General features: G+C 45.1%; 2 protein-coding genes across 5 annotated transcripts in view; one reads left to right on the top strand and one right to left on the bottom strand.

Moving 5' to 3' along the window:
• The window catches only part of KLHL24 (kelch like family member 24), a 21,704-nt gene extending 6,901 nt beyond the window's left edge, over positions 1-14,803 (bottom strand). The window contains exons 1-7 of one of the 4 annotated variants that reach the window (XM_050977932.1): positions 14,578-14,803; positions 12,548-12,641; positions 8,205-9,192; positions 3,135-3,319; positions 2,122-2,240; positions 883-1,071; positions 235-423 (exon numbers count right to left, since the gene is read on the bottom strand). In XM_050977932.1, the coding sequence (XP_050833889.1) occupies positions 235-423; positions 883-1,071; positions 2,122-2,240; positions 3,135-3,319; positions 8,205-9,124 (1,602 nt within the window). In that variant the 5' untranslated portion in view covers positions 9,125-9,192; positions 12,548-12,641; positions 14,578-14,803. Of the gene's footprint in view, positions 1-234; positions 424-882; positions 1,072-2,121; positions 2,241-3,134; positions 3,320-8,204; positions 9,193-12,547; positions 12,642-13,639; positions 14,012-14,316; positions 14,437-14,577 lie in introns of those variants that run through there. The other 3 variants (XM_018913224.3, XM_050977933.1, XM_018913226.3) reach the window with 3 other exon arrangements.
• LOC127059891 (basic salivary proline-rich protein 1-like) lies at positions 12,634-22,568 on the top strand. Its single transcript, XM_050977842.1, has 4 exons — positions 12,634-12,760; positions 13,799-14,267; positions 14,547-14,686; positions 22,390-22,568. The coding sequence occupies exons 1-4, from the start codon at positions 12,634-12,636 to the stop codon at positions 22,566-22,568; spliced, it is 915 nt and encodes a 304-aa protein (XP_050833799.1).

Genomic DNA, 22,568 nt, shown 5'->3' with positions numbered 1-22,568 from the left:
AGTAACAGCTCTCAAGCAAAGCTGGACTGCCTAAGTGACACCCAGCTGAAAAAGCTACTGGTTTAGAAACCTCCTCTTCTGTGATGTTTTGAGTTACACAGATGAAGAGGTAAAGCAAGAATGGAATCAGAGATGTGATTCTATTCAGGTTAAGCAATTCAGGTTATTTAATGCCAAGATAACAATGTCAAAAAGTACCTTTCAGCTGTCTTTGGGTTTTTGGTTGGTAATTACCTGTCTGCTGAATGTATTCTGTACATGCATCCAGTAGTCCTCAATGGGGTCATAGCAGTAAATGGCTTTGGTGAGCCCGCCAGCCACGTAGATCAGGTTGTTCAAGGACACAGCCGTGATACATCTCTTGGCAATGGGGATGGTGGCACGGAGCAACCAGGAATTGGTATCAGGATCATAAGACTGAACCTGGAAACAAGGACAGGCCTTTCAGACTGAGAGCCCAGCTGAAGGAACAGCCTGGCATGCTCACACAGTTTACACAAGGAGAGACAAGGCAGCAGTGCCTCCCCAAAATAACCGGAGTCAACATACATGCAGATCCACCTATCAATAATTTTTACATGTGTGCAATGTTTTACATTGTTTCCTAAACACTCCCATTTAAGAATTCTTGTGAAGCCAATGATATATGCAATGTATCCTTGAGAAAGGATACATTGCATATATCATTGGCTTCACAAGAATTGCTCAACAGGAACAGTGTATTGCTCAATTAACATTTTCTACTCTGTATTTTTTGTATTAGAATAACTCCACACTCCATCCAGCACAAAACAGCTCAAGCAGATCTGCTGCAGGACCTGGTTTTAACCAGCAATCCAGTTTGCTGTGGATAGAAGATGCAACCCAACAGAGCCAACTGACCTTGTCAGAACAGGTGTTGTCATCAGGGCCACCCCCGATGACAAAGAGTTTGCCAACACAGCTGGTGACAGCTGGGGAGCTCACGGCCTCCTTCAGGGGAGCCACCTCTGTCCAGCGGTTGGAGAAGGAGTCGTAGCACTCCACACTGCTCAGGCGGTTCTGCCCATCGTATCCTCCCACCACGTACACCTGCACAGAACAGTGAAAACTTCCATCATGTCGTGTTTGCAGCAGGTATTGCACTTAAATATCACACTAAATTAACTGAAAGCTGATTTGCTGGGTTTGTCAAGGGACACATTCCTCACATTTTTTTATTTATACACAGGAGGAGAATATGGTCTGAAAATAACAGGTAAAGACTCCCCGGAGAGTTCCATTCAGTCACATGTGGAATGACACTGCAAACACATGCCAAAGCACAGTATTATTAATACTGCAGTAGAAACTTCTCATTTGAACAGCATTTGTTAGAAAAGGCATTCCTCTGTAATTCTCTTTTTTTAGATAACACTGAACAACAACAGCAGCAGCAAACGCCCATCTGAGTTTACCTTCGCTTTTTTGGCATTTTGCTTTTTCCCTACTTGCTTACTGAAGTATTTCCTCCTCTCAGTTTGTAAACTCTACTGTCTTGTCTCTTCTTTCATACTTAGGAAGCAGAGCTCCTCATTATTTGTGATTACCTTCTTCCCTCTGCTTGTTTAGCTGCACGTTTCATCTCTAAGAAGATCAAGTGACACCACATGCACATCTTGTCTAATTTTCAGTAAGGGAGTCCCAACTACTGGTTTTATGGTCAGGCATTATTTGCCTTCAAAATATAGCAAAACCTCCCATTTCCACATGACATGTGTTTGCTTAATTTCAATAGAAAACATTAAATAAAACTGCTGACATTCAGAGCAGTTAATAACTACATAAACTGTTAGACAGCATTTTGAAGCACAGGCAAATCAGATGCTTCTTTGCTTCCCAAAAATTGCTTCTTTGAAATAAGTCACTTCAACGATGAAAAAACAAAACCCCAAAAAATAAATGAGCAATAAGATGATTTTCATGTCCATGGGTAGTGTCTGACTGATGAAAAGCCTAATTGTTTGAAGAATTTTACTTGAAAATATAATTTAAAAAGTTATTAGATATGAAATACAAAGTAATACTTAAGTATTTTCTCCTCTGTTTTATTATATACAACAAACATTCCCACTATAAAAAAAATATATATACTTCTCTTACTTTACCCAGAAGAACAGCCATTTTATGTCTCCATCTGCCTTTATTTAAGGAGGCAACTCTGATCCAAATGTTAAGTTGAGAGTTATAAATCCAGACATCCCGGCTATTGATTCTTCCACCTTTAAAATGAAACATATGCCAATCTGAATAATTATTGAATGGATAATACTAACTATAAACATGCCCCTCTAGAGTGGGCAGTGAAAACTTTATATCCCTTTTGGGATGTAATAAGCATCTATCAGTATTTATACACTACACTGAATAAGTAATTTGCAGTGGATTTCAAAGATAAAATCACACAGGAAGTTGTTTTCCTCACGCTTTTCTTTCCCCTAATGCTGAGATCACACCAGATTATTCTTTGAAGTTGGAATGCATTTCAATGGCTTTTGCCCAAGCTCTTCAGATTTCCTGTAGTGACACTACCAGATGAGACCCCTGAAATCCCCTGCCTGTGGCACATCCCTCCCACTCCCTCCTCTGCTCTGTGAGCATCTCCTTGGTTCTCACTCTGTTCCAATGACACAGGCACACTCACCTGGGGAGACCATTGCTTGGGTTAAACCAACACACACAGCCTGCTGGCTGAACCATCAGCTGCACCCTGTCATTTCCCCTTGCTAAAGGTCTGAATGTGCTGCTGGGAGAAGCCTGCTTGGGATTGTCTGTAGTTTTCCCAGCTGTTGCTGCACACAGGCTCCTGCTGTATTTCAAAGCAGCCATTAGCTGGTCTCTTTAAATGGACAACTGATGTCCTGGAATCAGCTGTAAAAAACTGCAGATTCATGCCAAACAAGAACTCCAGAAAACACTTTTGTTTACAGTAAGATTGTGCTGGGGCTGGTGTTCACAGCAGCAAGTGACTTTCAGCTGAGCTTCTGGAAGTTCACAGCACAAAGATCTGCCACGCTACTTAAAAAGCAAACCAAAACAAGCACACCCCTCGAACAGGACACAAGGAAAACCAACCAAACAAAGAAAGAAGTCTTGAATTGTTTAGGATTATTCACCTGAAACAAGAATATCATTCCGCAGAGCACACACGGCATACTCAGACTTGGTAAACTCTGGAAGTTTAGCCAGTGACTTCCACTCTCCTGTCACGGGATCATAGCACTCCGTGTATGGCAAATTAAACCCTCCAACTCGTTCACAGCCTCCAACAACAACTATCACCTCAGAATAACCAGTTGATCTAAAAAAGTGAGCACAGAAAATTGAGATGTAGGGGATATTTATTAGTACCTGGAGGCCAAACATCATTGTCTTCAAAACTCTGTGAAAATCAGAAAAAATACTATTTAGCTTTAACTTCATAACAACAATGAAAAAAGAAAATAGAAGAAAGAGTCATTTAGCAAACAGATTTTCACTGTTTCTAGCTGTCTCATTACACAGCAGGTTACCACACTGACAGAAGTCCTGTGTAAGTAGTGGAGCTGCACTGCACAATGATCTGTGTAAAAATCATGTCATTAAATAACACAAAAAGCCCATACTATAATAATATCCTTCCTTTGACTGTACATATAGATCAGAAACAGAGTTCAAGCCAGGCCAGAGACAATGATATGAACAATCTGTTTCACAATGAAATCAGTCTTCATTCCCCCTCCTGAGCTTTACAAAATTAATAATACTTTACAGCACCTAAATTTCCAAGTGTTTAAAAGCAGAAGCAATGTAGTCACTAAAATAAGGAAAAAGCAAAAAACCTTAGAGCCAATGGACAGTAAAAAAGAAAACAGCAGTGACAGGAGGAAACATTAAGTAATATTGAAATAAAAATTCAAACCTAAAACCAAAAACTACAATTCAGTGGGAATAAATCAGACAGATTGCAATGTACCCATATAGACTGTTCAGTTCTATTCCACACACTGATTATTACTCTACTAACCAGATGCTTCTGCACTATACATATTCTATATTCACAGCAGTAACAAAACTTATGCAACAAAAATTAATGCACATTTGAATCTAGAGAATCGACCAACTATCTTTAATGTGCAAATCAAACTGTGACCACCTTTATTCCTCCTCTCTGATGATTTCTTGTCAGCATTTGTCAAACTCTTTTCTTTCCAGAGCATTTTAAAATTAAAGCACTTTGCACTGACAGAGTTATCTCAAGGACTGCTGTCAGTTAAGCAAAACTGAATGTAAGATTGATTTTATTTCTGAGGAGCCTTTATGTTGTGTTGTGCTTTGTACTATGATCCCATTGTGAACAGGTATCTCACAGAGCAGACATTCATGCTATCAGTGTTCTCCCCAAAAAAAAGGAGAAAAGACTTATGACTGGATTTGAGGTAAAATTTGCACAATTTGTCTCTCAAGTTCCTAACATGAACTTATGCACATATTCACCTATAAATTCTGATGAGGCTTTCCCTGTGTTGAGACAGCATGAATAAAACTTGTGAGCCCTTCTATCTCCTTGTCACCACACACCAAATTGAAATATTCCATACATGTTTCTACCCAGAAACTGTAAACAGGCAAAGGCAATGCTAAATGCTAACATCCTACAGGATGAGAATAATGAGATGTGTCTGAGGAATGGCACTTACACACCTGAACTTGTCAGAAGAAACTCTTGTCAGCTGCTCAGCTTTGAAGTCACACTCCTTCCTGGTTTCTATGTATTTACTGTTTACTGGTTTTTGCTTTTTTGAGGAACAACTCTGAAAAGAATCTCTCAAAGGGTAAGAAAGGGGAAGTTCCTGTGCCAACACAGCATTACCCAGGAAAGACCTTCCATAAAAGCAAGATACTCATCTCATAATTTTCCCTAGAAGCAAGCCCAAAGACACGAGCTAATTGTGTACAAAGAGGTTTGCCTGTGCATTACTTTCTAGATTATAATTAAGGCCTCCAATCACTCACTGAAAGGATGACTGTGACTGATCATCAATCTTTGGTTTAAAATTAAATGAACCAAAAAACTTTGCTCAGAGAGCTTTTTATGAAATTGAGTTTTTCAAGAAAATATTCATTTAGCACAGTATTTCAAATCCAAAGAGAACAAAAATTTTCCCAACATTTTAGTACCTATATGACCAGATTTTTTCTTCAGGTAAGAGAAATTTTCTCCAATGTATTTTCTTGAATGAGTCTTGCTCTGTGCAGGTTTTATGGTTAGTTCCAATTTGTAGGGTTTTTTTCTCAAATGACAGAGCGGACACCCATTTTTAAAAAAAGTAAAATGTGGCAGGAATACACAAAAAGAACATTCAGGCAAAGGCTAATTCCAGAAAAGAACTAAGGATATATTTAAATGAAGGTTAGAAAAAGCTGTGTCCTCAACCAGCAGTACAGGAAGCCTTTCTTGCAGCCTTCATAAGAAACAGTGTGAGCAAAGTAGCACAGTGTTAAACCAGGCTGTAAAGATTCCAGGAGACACCATCCCACCAAGAACAGGGGCATTACACAGAAATGAAGGAGTGGAAGACAATCAACAGTGTCATACAATTCCATGCATTCCCAAGAGCAGGCTTTCCAGGGGTCCTGAGCTCCACACACACCTCCTGAGGTGAAAACACCAACCAGCTCAGCATGAGCAGGACAGAAGGACTTGTGGTAGCTCAAACAGATCACATTCAAAACCATGGTAATTTCAGAAAACAAATTACAGAAATTCAAGCAAACTACTGAAATTCTGGTAAACCACTACTTTTTTCTTCCTCGCTGTTAAATCAATTTTGGGTAGTAAATGAGGTAGCAGACAAAATACAAGGTGAAACAGAAACCCATCTCCAAGTGGGAAAAATAAGGGACTACATTAAAGCTCTCCAAAGGCAACCAAAACAGACACATTAAAATGTATAACATCCTAACTTCTGGTTAAAGAGCACACTCAGGTACAGGTACCAGACAGCCCAAGAGCAGCTTTGATGACAGTGTGAAGATAACTCAAAGCACAGAGCAGTTTGGGGTATGGAAGTGTGTCACTGCTCACTGCCTGGTCTCAGCTTGCAGATTTGGTGTGCAAAACAACAGGAGGGACAGGACAGGCTTAGGGAGCAGGAGGGACAGCCTCAAGATGTCACTGTTGCAAGTCCGTAACTGAAAGACCTGCATTTGCCAAGGATGCCTTAGTGGCAAAGAGAACAGTTATGCCACTCTTTAAACTTTTATTTAACTCTTAAGTTGCCATGTAACTCTTCCCTGGCTTCAAAAAGAAAAAAAAAACTCAAACTAAATTTCACCCACAGGTGCATCCATATCCATACAACTGATCACAATTTATATCCCCAAGTTTCACTAAAAGCACTGGTGTGGGAATTTTTTATCCCGTAGCCTGTCTCCTTTTAGAAACAGTTTATGTAGAAAAGATATTGGAGGAAGGCATGAAAAAAGGAAAAGAGCTCTCCATTGCCCTCCCCTCCCAAAACCCCCCAAAAAGCCCAGAAAAGGTCGATGAAAACACGGGGGAAGGGGGACCTGGCAACTATTTCAAAATATGATCCCTTTTTGCTATAGGCAACGGAAACAAACAGACAACAGAAACAAATGACAAAGAACTATTCCATGAATGTAATATAGAAAAGGGGAAAAAATTCCTGCTGGGACGCCAGCCAGTTTTTCTCTTTGTAAATTACTTCTCTTGTTCCTACCTACTCAAACTCCCACTGCAGTTTAATAAACTCAGCAGTAAAACCAAAAAACCCCCCAGCTTTAGAAATCACCTGTATTTGCAAGGTACTTCATCAGAGCCCTACTCTGGGGATATTCAGAATTTCAAGCACATACACCCCCACGCTGACAGAACTCCTGAGTGTATTTGCCTTCCTCAGCCAACTGAGTAAGAAAAGCAGAACAAACACCAAACCAAACACTGCAGCTTGCAGCCCCCTCCAACTGTCTGAGTTCCCGTGGTCCCTCCCTCCAGCCCAGACAATCACTGCAGCAATTCCCAAACTGCCGTGATCCAAACATCACGCTTGCTAAGACCTCCCATGGCTGTGCACAGCTTAGAAAGCCTGGGGGGGAGCAGGGCTGCAGGGACTTTAAGGATGAATTTCTTCTCTCGTGGCAGGACTGACACTGGAAAGCCACTAATGGGGCCAACACTGCCAAGTGGTTTTTTTTTTCCCCCCTTAAGCAAGCCTTAAACACCTGCCAAAAAAATAAAGGTTCCCTGCAGAGTCACTGTAGAGCAACCACATATGAGTAAGAGTAAACAAAGAGGAGTAACTCCTAATACAATCTGTCTAGACCATCATTGCATCACCTTAATGTAACATAGGATTTTATAAAAAACTGCTCAAATCAGCTGGAGTTAACTACGAACTATCATCTCTGCTATCGTTGACATGAGGCAGGGAAAATATTTTTCAGGAAAAAAAGAATCATAATAGCCATTGCTCATAAATGCCACTAATGGATTCTTCCTCATTTCTTCTTGCAACCTCAGTCACCTATTTGTGTAACACATTATTAAGCAGCAGCAATTGTGAATTATTAAAATGTCACCGAATGAGCACAAAATACTTCAGGAACTGTTTCATGATTCTTTAAAAATACAATATTTGGTTTATTTACAGTTAACAACATGTTGTTCTGCTGTCTATTACAAATACATGTGCTACTCCATCCGTAAAATATTTGTGATGTAGCAAGGAAATGCTCTGAAAACATAATACCCCATCCACATCCCTTGTGGTGTACTGTACGTTTACATGACTTTGTTACAAAAAGAAAGCTGGGGAAATGGAGTGGTTTTCCTGCCACAGCACAGTAGCTCTCTTCAAGACACTGCTACTGTATGAAGTAACTTAAGATGTGCCCTAGCAAACATTAACCTTAAGAAAGTATTTTACTTGCAAGGTAATATAATTTCACTTACCTTTTTTCAGAGCAATAAAGTGCTCTGTGTAAAAAGACCCATTTATGCATATTCTCAGACATGTGAGCTTTATGCATGTCGGAAGTACAGAAGTGTAACTGCAGCAGCTCCAGAGTTTAACAAAGTAAAACAATCTGCAAGAGATTTTTCTCCAGGCATGCGTATATCAAACATCTGTACATCAAATTATGTCCTTCTGGAGAAAAAAAAGTTAAAAGAATTTTCTTACCTGCGTGGCCTAGTTCTGGGAGACATCATCTCGTTTCCAAGGATGTGGTATCGCCTGGCTTCGTGCAGCAGCTGATAGCACTCTGGGGAATTCTGAATCAGCTGGTCCACTTCCACAGTCTGAACAAAGTAGTTGGGGTGCAGGAGCGGGAGCCTGACGTGCGTCAGGAGCTCGTGGAGCACGGGCCGGCGCAGCTCGACGGCGCGGTACACCCAGCGCATGACGGCCTCGAACACCATCTCCTCCTTGCTGATCACCAGCTCATCGCTGCAGATGTAATCAATCAGCTCGTCCTTGCCCAGCTCCAGGAACTCTTCGTGCTGGGACACGTCCTCGAACGTCTGCAGCGCGAAGTTCCTGCACTTGGTGAACAGCGTCTTGAGCGAGTGCGTGTCCGCGAAGCGCTGGATGCCCAGGCAATTGCAGGGGTCCAGCTGCTCCTCCAGGAACTTGGCACAGGCGTCGCGCAGGACGCTGATCTGGAACAGGCTCGACGTTTCGAAGAGATACTGCACGTTCTCCGTGGTGATTTTCACCTTGCCCGTGTACACGTACTGCAAAAAGCAATCCATGGCTTCGGCAAAGATGCCGTTGATCTCCACCAGCATCTCCCTGCTCTCCCTGTGGTCGTTGCAGAACATGGCTCTGAAGTAGCTGCTGCAGGCCGAGAGGACGGCGCGGTGGCACGGGAACTCCCGGCCCTCCACGCAGATGATGACGTCCGTGAACAGCCGGCTGTCTCGGAATTCATTGAAGATCTGGAGAATGCTTTCTGCGTGGGATGATCCCGAGGAGAAGTCGAAAAACTCGGGGCCTGACAACGATTTTGGGTCCATTTCAAAGACTTTCCGCTTGGTTGCAGGGGAATCTCGTATCCCGCTATCCTCTCTATTCAGTCTGCGTCCCAATATTAGTACCATTGTTACATCAGTTGGCTATAGAGTCATTGAGAAAAACTTGCAGAGGTTCTCCTTCTCAGTGCAATGGTCTGAAAAATTAAAACACCTCAGTATTCAGAGTCTGACACACTTAGCTGCATCACAGGAATTAGACAAGATACTTGTTTGCTCACTCTAAGAATTGGTGACCTCTCTTGGAGGTGGCACAGGGCAAATTAGTGGGCACCTTGCCCCGGGCAGTGCAGCACTGCCAAGTGTTAAATGCAAAATATACCCAGAATACAGCTGTTGTGGATGGCAGTTTCTGAATGTCCCAGAATCACTGGTACTGCATTAGTGTGTAAGACAAAAAACCTCAAGATCTCGGCTCTAGCAAATCACCTGGCTGACAGAAGCCAAAAATCTCCTGAATAATGATCCATAGCTTGAACTTTTCCCTTTTTTCAGTGTGATCCTCATTTCAGCTGAAGCCTCCAAAGTACTAATATAACAGCACTAGTCAAAAAGGGGGGTGCAGGGGAAGACTGAAATTTTAAAAGCAAAAATTTAATAAACTCCATATTTATTATAAAGTCTATCATAATGAAGTCTTATAACACTAGAGTTAAATAACAATCTCTGATCTCAATAAGTAACCTTGACAGTAAGTTTTTACCCATTCATTCCTAACATTTAAAAATTAGTTCACTGATAATCTATGACTTTATTAAAAATTAATGTAAAATGCTAGCACACAAAACAGAATGAAAGATAAAATAAATGTTTTTGTGTAAAACTACTGGAAATATAAACAAAGGGCAACTTGCTGAGTACAGTGAAATTTTCTGTTTCCAAAGCACTACTGGCAAATAATTATTAGCAGTTTTTGCTTGAACACCTTCCAGTTTCAAGTACAAGTGTAAAGGTTCCTCCCAGCATGCTAACACACACATTATCAGAGCACTGAAGTTGCAAAAATCAAATACTCAAACATTCACATGTGCCAATATTAAAGTGTGTAGGTGAAGAAAATGCAGCTGACTTTGCAAATAATGCATGTAAGAGCTAGTGAGAGCAATCAGTCTACCACATCAGGGCTTTCTGCCTCTCCTGACCTTAAAAATGACCTGGATTAATGTACACCAAGACATACTGAGGTAGGAAAAGGCTGGCAAAGCACCCTCTTGGGCCTGGCATTAGCACAATTCCAAATGCTTGTAATATTTATTTCTATGTCTACAAGGCCACAAACTGAATTATTTTTAAGTTTATGGAAATTTTTTTCATGCCGCCCAAGGTTTTATTCAGTTTCCCTGAATCCACAGCCAGGAAACACCAACTCCTCACAGCAACTTCATTTCCTGATGAGCTCCCATCCTCAGAGCTGCAATTACCCAGTCCCAGACTGGCCACGTCACCACTTAATATAGAACACAATGAATGTGCTTTTTTTAAACAGCCTTTTTACACAGCACCTTTAAAAGGCACCATCTGAACAAACAGCAAGGAAAGAATGCAGGCAGTCCCTTCACTCATTGAGAAAAGAGGTTCTAAAACTATCCCGTTCCAAATAAATTTTTTAATGCAAATTTACAAGGTAGATTCTTGGTCTGGGGCTCATTTACCCTACAAAACACTTAGTTTTAATTTGACTTAAAACAGGACCAGTTGTCACACTGATGCCTGAAAAACGCTGTTGCAATGAGCCTATCTAATAACTGATTGCTTCAGAGGGACTAACGAGGCACAAATGGACAATCTGATCTGCAGCTGACATTCTATCCCACATATTGCACAATCACTTCACCCTGCAGTGACACAGCCCCGATACAAAACAACACCAACAACCACCCCCAGCACCTCCGCAGCCAAAATCCTACCCCGCAGCCAAAATCCTACCCCTGCACTGAACTTCAGCTGCAACTCACCTTGCATGAGGAAGTGGGCAGAAACAAAGCAGCGGCAGCAAAGGAAATGTAACAATACAAATATAAATACGAAAGGCTCAATTCCAGCATTGCAGATTTAAATCAGCTGAATTTCACAAAAGCTAATGGACCTATTCCAAAGACAGCCTTAAATGAAAAGCAAGACCCTGATGCTGCATGAGAGGGCAAAACACAGCAACTAAGTAAAAATTCTTCAAGGTTATATCTTTCTCATTATGTGAGAAGTTAAGACAGCACTGTATTATGCAATCATTAATAACCAGAAACAAGGGCTCTGGGCTACAACTGCTCACTGAAGGAAGCAATGTCTTCTTTATGCTTGAACATGACAAAATTAGTGGTCAGCAAACGATCTTTATTTTTAATGTCCTAATGGTTTAAAGAAATGGGAGAATGAAAAAAGAATCCACAGAGTAAAAACTACTCACAGGAATAAATATTTTAAAATCACAAATAAGATACTAAAAAGGAGAAAGAACTCCACTTCATTGCAGAACGTACTGTTTTTACATGTACTTTCCTTCAATTGCTGTCCAGTTAATTACTTCTGCAGGTTTACTTCAGCAAAACAATTTCACAAGCCTATCAGTAACAGTGTCACATGTTCAGCTCTATCATATTTACGTGTTGCCTTCCTGCAAATCTTGCTCTAGCAGTTTTGAAATGTCACCTTCCAGCTGCCAAAGTGGGAAAGGCAGGGGGGACCCTGTGCCTGAGGCTGAGCTGGATATCATCCAAAGGGGGAAACACAGCAGGACAGACCTGTCTGCACCTTTCCTGTATGCAGAGGCACTCATACGCCATACCTGCCTGCAGACCCTGCACTGTAAAACACCAGTCATTCAGAGAATTTAACACTCAGATCTCGTCAGTAAATTTAAACAATGCAAAAGAAAAATAGTTTCCCCCCCCCAAAGACAAGTACTGGAATTTACTTGATCAAAGAGAAAAAAATAATACAAAATCTACTAGATTGCTTGTCTGAGCAAGGGTCAACAAGGACCTCAAGATCTTATGCATTCAGTCTACTTTGAAAAACTAGAAAAGAAAAACTAATCACACTTATAATCAACAGGTTTTACAAACTATTTCCAAACACAGACACAGCTCTGACATGGATGTTAACTCACACACACACGTATTTCTGAGCTAAGCTGAGTTCACCACGAGTTCAGGTTCCTCTATTTCCTTCACCTACACCATCCCTAAGCTTGTGTACACAAGCTGCTCCTCAGAAATACCCTTCAATACAGATTCGCAGCCTGCTAGAAGTCTGTAAAACGTTCACCCTGACACCTTCTATCAGTAAATCCCCTTACATAAAACAGTGTAATGTTTCAGTGTAATGCACTGAACTCCTCCCCAGTGTGTGCCTCCCCTCTCCCTTCACCCACAGCAGTGCCAGCAGCCGGGTTCCCCTGTGTCCCTGAGCTCTGGAACCAGGCCCTCCAGCGACACCTTGTCCCCAGGTGTGCCCGAGCCCCAGAGCTCGCCTTCGGGGTGTGCTTTCGAGTACCTGAGGCTGCGCTGGGCTCCTGCAGCTGCCAGGGAGGGACGTCCAGCCCGTGCCCGCCGCTGCCAGCACCTGGCGAGGCCGGAGCGATGACCGCCTGTGAGGGGAGAAAAGGAGGCGCTGGGAAGGGCCGGCAGCACCGGATGGTCCCGGGTGCTGTCACCGTGTGCAGAGCACCCCCGCACATAACTCGAGCAGCCCCCGAAACGAAACCCAGTACGGGAACGGTGTTTTCGTGCCGAGGCCTGGGAACTGAGGCTCAGGTTGGTTTTGTGATGGGAGATAAGGCGGTGGCGGCGCCTCAGGTGCGCGGTTACCGAGAGGCAGAGGGAGAAGAGACCCCCGAGAGGCAGAGGGAACAAATTCCCCCCCGCAGCCCCGGGCCGAACCACGGCACGTGCTCTTCTTGTTTGGAAAGGAAGAGGGCGTGGGGAAAAAGAGCATAACCTTTCCCTCTGACAAAAAAAAAAAAACAAAACCCAAAAAACCAGAACAAAACAAACAAACAAAAAAACAAACAAAACAAAAAAAACCAAAAAAAACAAAAAAACCACAAACGCAACATTTCGCCTTCCTTCATGATATGAAAAAGACCAAAGATGTTGTTGGGTCTAAGGATTTTTTTAATAAACATTCTTGTATTACAAGGGATATCGAGGATTGGAATGTCCAAGATGAAGTCTTTAAGAATACTGATTAACTAGTAAACAAGAATTGACTGTGATCGAACTGATTGACAGGATAAGAGCTGAACTGCGGAGGTTTTTTATTCTAATGCAGGACATTATCTTGATTTCTAAAAAAGAATGAATGTCAAAACTCAATAGTTATCGAAGCTAGTGACACACACACAAAAAAAGCCTTAAGTGTCCTCAAAAATCACCAAGCAAAAAACAGGAACTGATTTGGACATGAGAGTCATGATTATTAAGTAAAACAAAACAAAAACAAGCATTGAGAAGAGACACCGTGAAACTGCAGAACCCTTTACGCAACATTTTGTAAACGAAAAGGTCCGTCAGAGGGAAAAAAAAGCAACTTAAAAATGGGGAAAAACGAATGGGAAAAGCACACTGCGTAGTATTATTCACGTACGGGGAAGAAACAGTGAAAAAGTCCCAATCCTTCCCCTTTGGCTTCGCTGTCGTTCTTGCACGTGATTCAGATTTTGCTAAACCAAACCCGACCCTGAGCCCCGGCCACAGTGTTCCCAGGGTTCCGGGGTTCAGCCAGATGCCAGCACGTCCCACACAGGGCAGCGCCCGCCGGGCTGGAGCACGGCCCGGCCGCCCGAGCGACCGGGAGCTCGGCGGAGAAAGCTGCAGAACGGACCCGCCCGCGCCCAGCCCCGGCAGGGCCGGGGAGGGAGCCCGCGGGAGCCGCTGCCGCAGGGAACAGCGCGGCACCGAAACCGAGCCGAGGCCAGGGACGCGGGGCCGGAGGCGGCGGCACAAAATGGCTCCTCCCGGCCCGCCCTCCAGCTCACCTTCACCCTGGGCCCCGCCGTGGCCCCCCCGCGCCCCGGCCAATCCGCGCCCGCGGCCCCGCCCCCGCCCGCCCGCGGGGCCAATTCGCGCCCGCGGGGGGCTCGGGGGGCTCGCGCGGACCCGCGGGACGGAGCGGCCGTGGGGGCTCCGCGCGCCCCCCGCCCGCTCTGTCCGCCGGGCCGGGAGCGCAGCGCCCGCCGCCACCGCGGGGCGGGGGAGCAACAGCAACAACAACAGTAACAACAACAACAGCAGCAGCAGCACCGCAACCCGCAGGGCACGCACCGCCACGGGCCCCAGGGCTCCGCCGCTGCCCACAGCCCTTCCCCTACGTGGCACCGCCGCCGCGCGCTGCCAGCAGAGCCCCGGACGCACTGTCCCCTCCGCGGCGACTAACGGTGCTGGCCTACCCCGCGGCCCGGCTGTCCCGCGGCCCGGCTGTCCCGCAGTGGCCTCCGCGCCTTCCCCGGGGGTTGCCGGCCCGTCGTGGGCCACCGCACCTCTCGCCCTCCCAGCCGGGAGCGCGCCCCGCCGCCCCGCACTCACAGCTGGGAGCGCGCCCCGCCGCCCGGCACTCACAGCCTGGAGCGCGCCCTGCCGCGCTGCGCCCCGCGGGAGCCGCCGCTGGAGCCGGGGTTGGGGTCGGTCGGGCCAGGTGGGTGGGCGCGGAGCAGAGCGATGCGATCCGGAGCGGTGCAGCGCGCTCAGGCCTCTCCGCCGTCGGTCGCGCTGCCAGCGCCGCTCAAAACAAAGGGGCTGACGGGGCATGTGACCTCCGAGCCACCGCACATGATGTCACCGGCTCCGCGCGGCCCTGGGAGCTGTAGTTCTGCCGCCCCGCCCGGAGACTGCCCCGCCGCCGGGCGGCCGTCAGCGCCCCGGGAAGAGCCGGGACAAACGGCGGGGACGGGAGAGCCTCGGCGGCAGCAGCGATGAGCGGCAGCAGCTGCTGTCGCTGCGAGCTCTTTCCATCGCCGTCCCTTTGCGGGGCAAGGGGAGCACACCCCACGTACCCCACAAATGTACCCGACCCACCCCGCCCCGTGAGCAGGCAAAAGCTTCAGGTGCATCGAAGCAAGCGGTTGCATCGGGAGGGCACCGTCCAGCGGGACAGTCCCTTGTGCTAGCTCTGGGGAGCCTTACCGAAGCTCTCCAGCAAGAGCCGGCTCCCAGATTGAAAATAACACCCTGTCTTGGGATGGGTGTTCAGCCTACATGACTGAAACAAAAATCATTACATGAAAAAAATTAACCAAGATAGAATCTTTGTCTACCTGAGCTACAGCTCCACCCAATTAATTCAGAATTTCCAGTTCCTCTTCAACAGTAACCCAAAACAGAGTGTTCCTGTCCCTGCTGACCACGGAAAGCCAAGGTCATCTTTAAGCGGGGACATTAAAAGAGAGCTCTGCTGTCACAGCTGGGGGTCCCAGTGGTGGCAGCCAGTCAACTGCAAATATAAAAGCGGGACCCTGGTGTCATCGCCCTGCAATTTCATGAGCAGGTCTGAGCCTGTCCTGGAGGCCAAATTCACTTCATATCCGAAGTATTTGGACACTGGCCCATGCTCCAACACAGGCTGATGGAACATGCCTGGGAGTATGGAAATTTATTTTTGTTCTGCCCTTTAGCATAAGCAAACTTGCGAGCCCATAATGCAGAGCAGAGAGGCGAGGGCAGGGACATGCATGCTTAAATTAAGATCATTACCTGCTACTAAATGAGTCCTTATGCAACGCTGTGGAGCTGATGTGGGCAGGTAACTGGCTGTGCTCTCCTTCTTCGAAGGATGACCTTCCCCTCTGGCCCCTTACTGCCAAAGGAAAGGAAAAAATACAAGTTCTTTTAGCTCCCCCCTACTTTGCTCTCCTAAATGTTGGATATCAATCCCAGGCATAATATATCTTTACCTTTTGGTGAACCTGCCCAGTCTTCTGAGCCCAGGATGTTCCCAGCAAGCGCACCCAGCCGTGTGCTCCTGGCAGTAGCTGGCTGTGCTCTGCCACTGAAACTTGAAGAGGAGCAGAGTGTGCTTAGGACTCCAGGGCTGACCCCCCCTGTAGCAAACCAGGCTCAGATTTTCATAGGCTAAACAAGCTCTGATTTCTCCTGGGGTGAGGTAAATTGCAGCTTTGCAAAACAGTTGGAATTATTAATTAAAATTTAAAAGGCTGATTTCTGAAAATAGACTGAAAATGTCAATTGATTCTGGTATGTAAATTCTTTTCACATAGATCTTAAACAATTGAAACCTTCAACTATTTTCCTGCAGAGCTAAAACTCAGAACTGCTTGACTTCATTAGAAGTGAGAGCATTCAGTCCATTTCTATCCTCTGCCTAGAAAAGCAAGAAGGACCCCAAACAACATAAACAGCAAAGCGAAAATCAGCAGCAAGTTCACCTCATAGAATACAGGTCTGTTGCAGTAATGTGTTTCACCCACTGATTATAGGAAATATTAATAACCTGAAGTCTTACTTGTTACAAAGATATTAAATCTAAAAGAATGTGACCTAAGAAAAATGTTTTGCTTAAAATAGATTTCTTATCCTTTATATCCTCTTGTCTGCCCCAGTTCTTTGAGTATGTAACTCTTGGGGTCAATATGAGCATGTAGAGTTCACTTGAGAAAACATAACTGGGATTAAAGGAATGAGTCAGAGGAAGGAAAAAAATCAAAACAGGATCAAGATACCTCTGCACTGTCTTGAAGCAGCTATTCTGAAGGGACTATATTTACTCCAATAAAAACTGCACGTGGCAAAAATATCTTGAGTGAAGAGGGTAAATGGAGCATTTAAAAAGAAAATACTAATTAAAAATATTCATTGAGCAATCAATCATTTCATAATGTGCTCATGTATGCATGTGGTCACATCCAGGCACTTCCAGTTCTGAAAGCCAACGTCACTGAGGATGTCTGAAATTAAGAATACTTGAGTTGCCACTACATCCTATTGCTCTTCATTCCTCTGCTAGCAGGGGCATTGGCTGTTCTTTCTCAAGCTGTGCCAAGCATTTCTCTCAAAATAAGCAGTTGTACGCTGCCTAAGAAGCTGAAACCAATTATTAAAGATTACTCATTTCTATAAAGCTTTGTTAATACTTTTTTAACAATGTAAAGTACTTGTAAAGCATTTAGGCCAGTGTTTTCCAAACAGGTTGGTGATTTTGGAGATTTTGAAGGCTTCTTCGGGGCACTGGAAAGGTTAAAACCTAAAATTAGAAGCCTGCGTGAAGGTTTTGGCATGCATCCACCAATGTTCATGTGTTTTTCTGGTGGTGTTGGATTTGGACACCACTGCTGGGCACTTTTCAGACACATTTCACTGAGGCACTGGGCCATCCAAATGGTCTGTGCATTCCTCTAGGTAAAGATATTGGCTGTTTTGGGAAGTTTGTGCCACTATGCTCCTCAGAACTTCCCTCTGCTGTGGGGAGTGTTACCAGATTTTTCTAAAATTGATGAAAACCCAAACGTGTTCAAGTGGCTCAGACACAGAGAAAAACCCAAAAAAAGTCCATTATTACTGCTCTTGGGTATCTATGCAAAACAGTCTGGGGAAGGGCTTAGATCTGAAGGCGGGAAGAGGTGAAGGTGAGCCACAGCAACCAGAGGAGTAGGCTGAGGAAGAGCAGGAATGGAGAGGACAATCTAAGCACCACATCCCCCACCCTGATCACTGATCAGAGAGAAGAGAGCAGCATGTAACTTGGACAACATTAAAAGCCTTGAATGCAACACGGAGAGGGTATCACTGGATAAAAGAGAAGGTTTAGACATTTGAGTTAAGAGAAAGATGAGTACAGACTGACAACTAATAACCAACACAAGGAACATTACGAAGAGCTGCGCAACAAATGGAGCAGAGATGAAACAAATCTGTCAGTACAAGGAGGGAGAACAGATCTGACATTTGTATGAAAAGTTTTAGTGGTCAGAAAGCTTAAAAAAAAAAAAAAGTGTTGTTGAGTGACATCACTGCAGAGCCTGATGCAAGTGTGCACAAAATGTAATGTTGGAAGCCATTCATCAGGATTACAAATAGTGCTGAGCAAAAGAAAAGGTGACATTACTAAAAGCAGAAGAGTGAGTTCAGTAACTATTGCAGAATCTGCTTTTTGAGTATGCAGAAAAAAGCATTAAGGTGCAGTAAGTAAAAGGGAAGAAATGTATGGGAATAGCATTAAAAAAAAAAAAAAAATGGATGAAATGAAAATGAAGGTACAGCAAAGTCTCTTCAGTGATAAGGGGGCGACTCTCCCTCTCTGCTCTCGTGAGACCCCACCTGGAGTACTGAACACAGCTGTGGTGCCCCCAGCATAAGAAGGATATGGAACAGTTGGAGGAAGTCCAGAGGAGGCCACAAAGTTGATAAGGGGACTAGGCTACCTTCCCTGTGAAGACAGGCTGAGAAAGTCAGGGCTGTTCAGCCCAGAGAAGAAAAGGTTGTGTGGAGAAGTCATGGCAACCTTCCAGAACTTGAATGGGCTACTGGGAAGGCAGAGAGGAACTCTTGGTCAGGAACTGTGGTGATAGGACAAGGAGTTACGGGTTCAAACTGAAAGAGAGGAAATTTAGGTTAGATATACAGAAGAAATTCTTCCCTGTGAGGTGGCTGAGGCACTGGAACAGATTTCTCAGAAAAAATCATGTGGCTGCCCCATCCCTGGCACTGTTCCAGGGGGCCCTGAGCATCCTGGTCAAGTGGAAGATATCCTGGCCCAGTGCAAGGGGGTTGGAATGAGTTGGTCTTTAAGGTTCTTTCCAACACAAACCATTCTCTGATTCCATGGTTCTATTATTCTGTGATAAAAGACATCTCACAGAAATACAGAGAACACACCAAAATTTTCTAAAATCCTTCCCATGACTCTGGACTCCTTCAGTGTCCTTTCAGTGTCCCATGACTCTGGACTCTTTCAGTGTCCTGTGGGTCACATTGACTTGAGCTGGTCTGCTGGGATAATCAGCAGGTACACCCATTTAGGCTGGAAGGCATTTTTCCAGGACCAGTCCCTTTCAGCCTCTCCTCTTCCCATCACCTGTTTGAAATGGCACCTGCACCAGGAAATGTCATCTGCAACAAAGGTTGCTGCACTGGTACTTGCATAGGAAGGGCCCTGGCAAAAAAATACTCCCCTCCTCCAATTATTTTTGCCATTTTCACTGCCTGCTGGCTGGCTCTGTAGATCCCCCTTTCCTTTGCACACTTACGCTGCACATAAGGTAGCAAAGGTAGCAGGGAGTGGTACCTGGCTACCACTCAGGCTGGCAGTGCTTCCCTGGGTGTCTCTGCTGCAGCAAGGCAGGAGGCTGGGAAGGAATGGGGCATTCTCCAGAACCCTGCATGCCCCATGCCCAGCTGGGTGCTGTCCCACTGCCTGCAGGCTCAGTGCTCACTCCTCAGCCAGGGAGGCTCAGGGATTACAAAACATCAGCGTTATGTTTACGTATTCAGCACTGCAATTAGGATTGCCTATCCCACCCTGGTCCTAGGCCAGCCCATGCTCCTATCCCATGCAAATCCCCTCTCTTCCCACTCATCCCAGTGATTCCCACTCATTCACTGCTGTAAGCACCTCAAAACAAGGCCCCTGCCAACAGTCCTCCTGTGCAGAAAGCATGTGTCTAATTATTTCCACCCAGTATCTCCAGGTTTCAAACCTGGGAGATGACTATGGGAGTGTAAATTCCAGAGCTGAAAAGAATGAACATTGCATCACTACTGCCATAAACACTGAGCTATTTCTTTTTGTACAGCACAGAGTATCGAGACACCATGAAACCAATGCCTAGCTGAGGAGATAGAGTCAGTTGTGCTGGTGTTTGTCTGGTTCCTCTCTTTGGGGAGAAGTAAGAAACAAATAAAATTAAAGATGTTTGAGTTCTTGTTGGTCCCACGAGTGATGACTTGAGGAGAGTTGTTCTTGTGGAATGGCAGACAGACACATGCAACCACTAACCCAGCAAGAGAGCAGCAGGTACCTACAAAAACAGTTCCCTGAGCCCATGTGGTGTTATCACTGTGTTCCCACTCAGCACCTTAACCTCAAGACCAACCACAGCCCCACAACTGTTTGCATTAAATATTCTCTCACAACAGTATTTTTCACACTTCCCTGCCCCACAGGCCTTCCCTTTACACCATGCTGCCACGGAACACCCTACCCAGCTCCAGCTCTGCCCTTCAGCCACACTAAATAGCTCTCTCCTCAAACCACTTGCCAATGCCAGGACCAATTAATGGGCAGGAGCATTGCACCTCTTCATCAAGACCTTCAGGTATTTCACAAGTTAAATGAATCCTTTCTCCAACCCAAGTAACCATTAAAAGCTTTGACAGTGAAGAAAACAGGTTGTAAATAAACAGTATTTTGAATGGGCATATGCATGCCAGTCTCCCCAAATAGAGAATCTCTCAGAGACCTCCAGGCTTGCAGATCCCTGCCACCATCTGCTTCTGGTGCCCCTCTGGCAACAGGCTGAAGAACAGAAAGTTTAGAAATTGGTTAGCTTGGGCTAATACTCTTGCTACCCCTAAGAGTGGCAGTGGACACTTTCCAGTTGCAGGAGCAGCCATTCTGTGTGCCAAGGTCCTCACACTGGTCTGGCCTTCTGTGCCTTTGGGGTGGTGCTTGGGCAAACACCTACATGACTTTTGCTATCTTATATTCAAATCTTCACATTTTTCATCAACAAAGCTTCATCAGTACAGTTGATCCAGAAGAAGCAGTTCTCCAGGAACTCTGTGATTTCTTCATCCTCTGCTTGCAGCCAGAGCTGCTGAATGGCTCAGCACCTGCATTCTAAGACACACTGAGCAGCTGCTCTGTTACTGGCACAGGGGTGCAAAGCAATCTCTCTCCAGGCTGACTTGGCCAAGGATGGAGGAATCATGGATGTCAGAAGGACAACTGACAATGATGTCCTCAAATCCCATGCTTCCTGCTTCCTGCACCTGGGAGAGCAGCACAGTGAAAAGCCCCCTACTACCCAGAAATCACTGGTTGGACTCACCAGCCCAGCATTCCCAGCCTGGAAACTGCTGCATTGTCTAAAAGTGGTGGCTGCCTTGGGCAGGGACAGCTGGGGAGGGATGTGGAATAGCTGCTGTGCCCATACATCTGCTTTGGAGCAGCACCCAAAGTCCCAGCTCAGATCAACTCTCCGGTCACCCCTCCTTTGTAAACAGGCTTTTGAGCACCTGTTCTGAGATCTAAAATGGGACCTGGAATAATCCTGTGGAAAAGAGTTGTGTGCTTCTCTAAACAAAGATCTCAGCTCTATTAAAATACTCAGCCAATCTAAAGCAACTCCAGATCACTGCTCTTGGACAAAGATTTGTCACACGACGAACAGGAAAGAAAATGTTAGCCAAAGTAATCCCAGGAAAAACACACGTGATGAAGGTCTGCAGATTCCAGCACAGCAGCTAAATCAACACCTTGCTTTGCCAAGGAAACATTGTGAAATCTGTGGTTTACTCTTTGATCCTAAGCCTTCCCTACCCATCTTTTTATAAGCAGTATCATTGGACAGAAATGATTGTAAAACTAAGATTGGTTTGTCAGTGAGCTTCTGATAAAAAGAAATTGACTTGTCATGTCACGGGTGGCTGCTAGACTATGCTGGCATACATTAACATGGTACTGAACCTTGAAGAAAAAATGGATTATGTAAAATATTACATATGGTAGGATAAGCTTTCTTGGACTTTTTAATTAACATTTTTATGTGCAGGATACAATATTTTGTAATTTTAAAAGGGGAGGAGACTGAAATGAGGAACAAATCATTACTGTAAGCAGGAAGCAATACAAGGCAAATATGTGTCTCATTTCTTTAGAGGTATGCTGTATTTATATTATTAATATATTTTCCTCTAAAATTAAATAAACCTAATGATGCCCTTTAACTCAGAAACACACTAATAAGAATGTTAAGTTCTGAAGAACTTCTCTTTCCCCAGGGCAGATATTATGGAAATAGCACTGGAATATTAAAATTCTCCATTCTCTTTTTAAGAGAAAATGTTAAAAGAAAACTTAACTTTTTCATAAATCAATGTTGATTGGCAGAAAAATTATGGTAGCGCTCCTAAACTTAAAACTCTATAATTGGAAGTGGCAAACTTTTAAAAGTTCCCTGTCTTCTCCAGTCTAAGAAGGCTTTGGCCTTCTCCTTTTCCAATGTCACACGGCCAAAATTTCACACGTGGCTAGCCGGGCTCGGGCTCCCTCCCTCCGAGCCGGGCAGCTCCTCCGAGCGCTGCGGTGTTCTGTCACACTTTCCACACCGGAGGCGTTGCGGTATTCCCGAGCCGCTGCGGCTGTCCCAATGCCCTACATTCCAGACAGCTTCCCTGACGGATCGCAGAGCCCCGGGAGCCAGCGAGGAGCTCTCTCGGCGGGTCCCTGGCCGTGCCAGCGCTGCCCCTGCGGGCTCTCGGGGAATGCAGCGCTGCAGAGCCGCAGCGGCTCCTCCGAGGACGCCTCGCCCCCGCTCCCGGAGCTTCCCTGCAGCCTCCCGTGA

The sequence above is a fragment of the Serinus canaria genome, chromosome 9 (genome assembly GCF_022539315.1).
Source record: "Serinus canaria isolate serCan28SL12 chromosome 9, serCan2020, whole genome shotgun sequence".
Classification (NCBI taxonomy): domain Eukaryota; kingdom Metazoa; phylum Chordata; class Aves; order Passeriformes; family Fringillidae; genus Serinus; species Serinus canaria.
The sequence above is the reverse complement of the archived record's forward strand: the minus strand, read 5'-3'. Positions and strand labels throughout refer to the sequence as shown.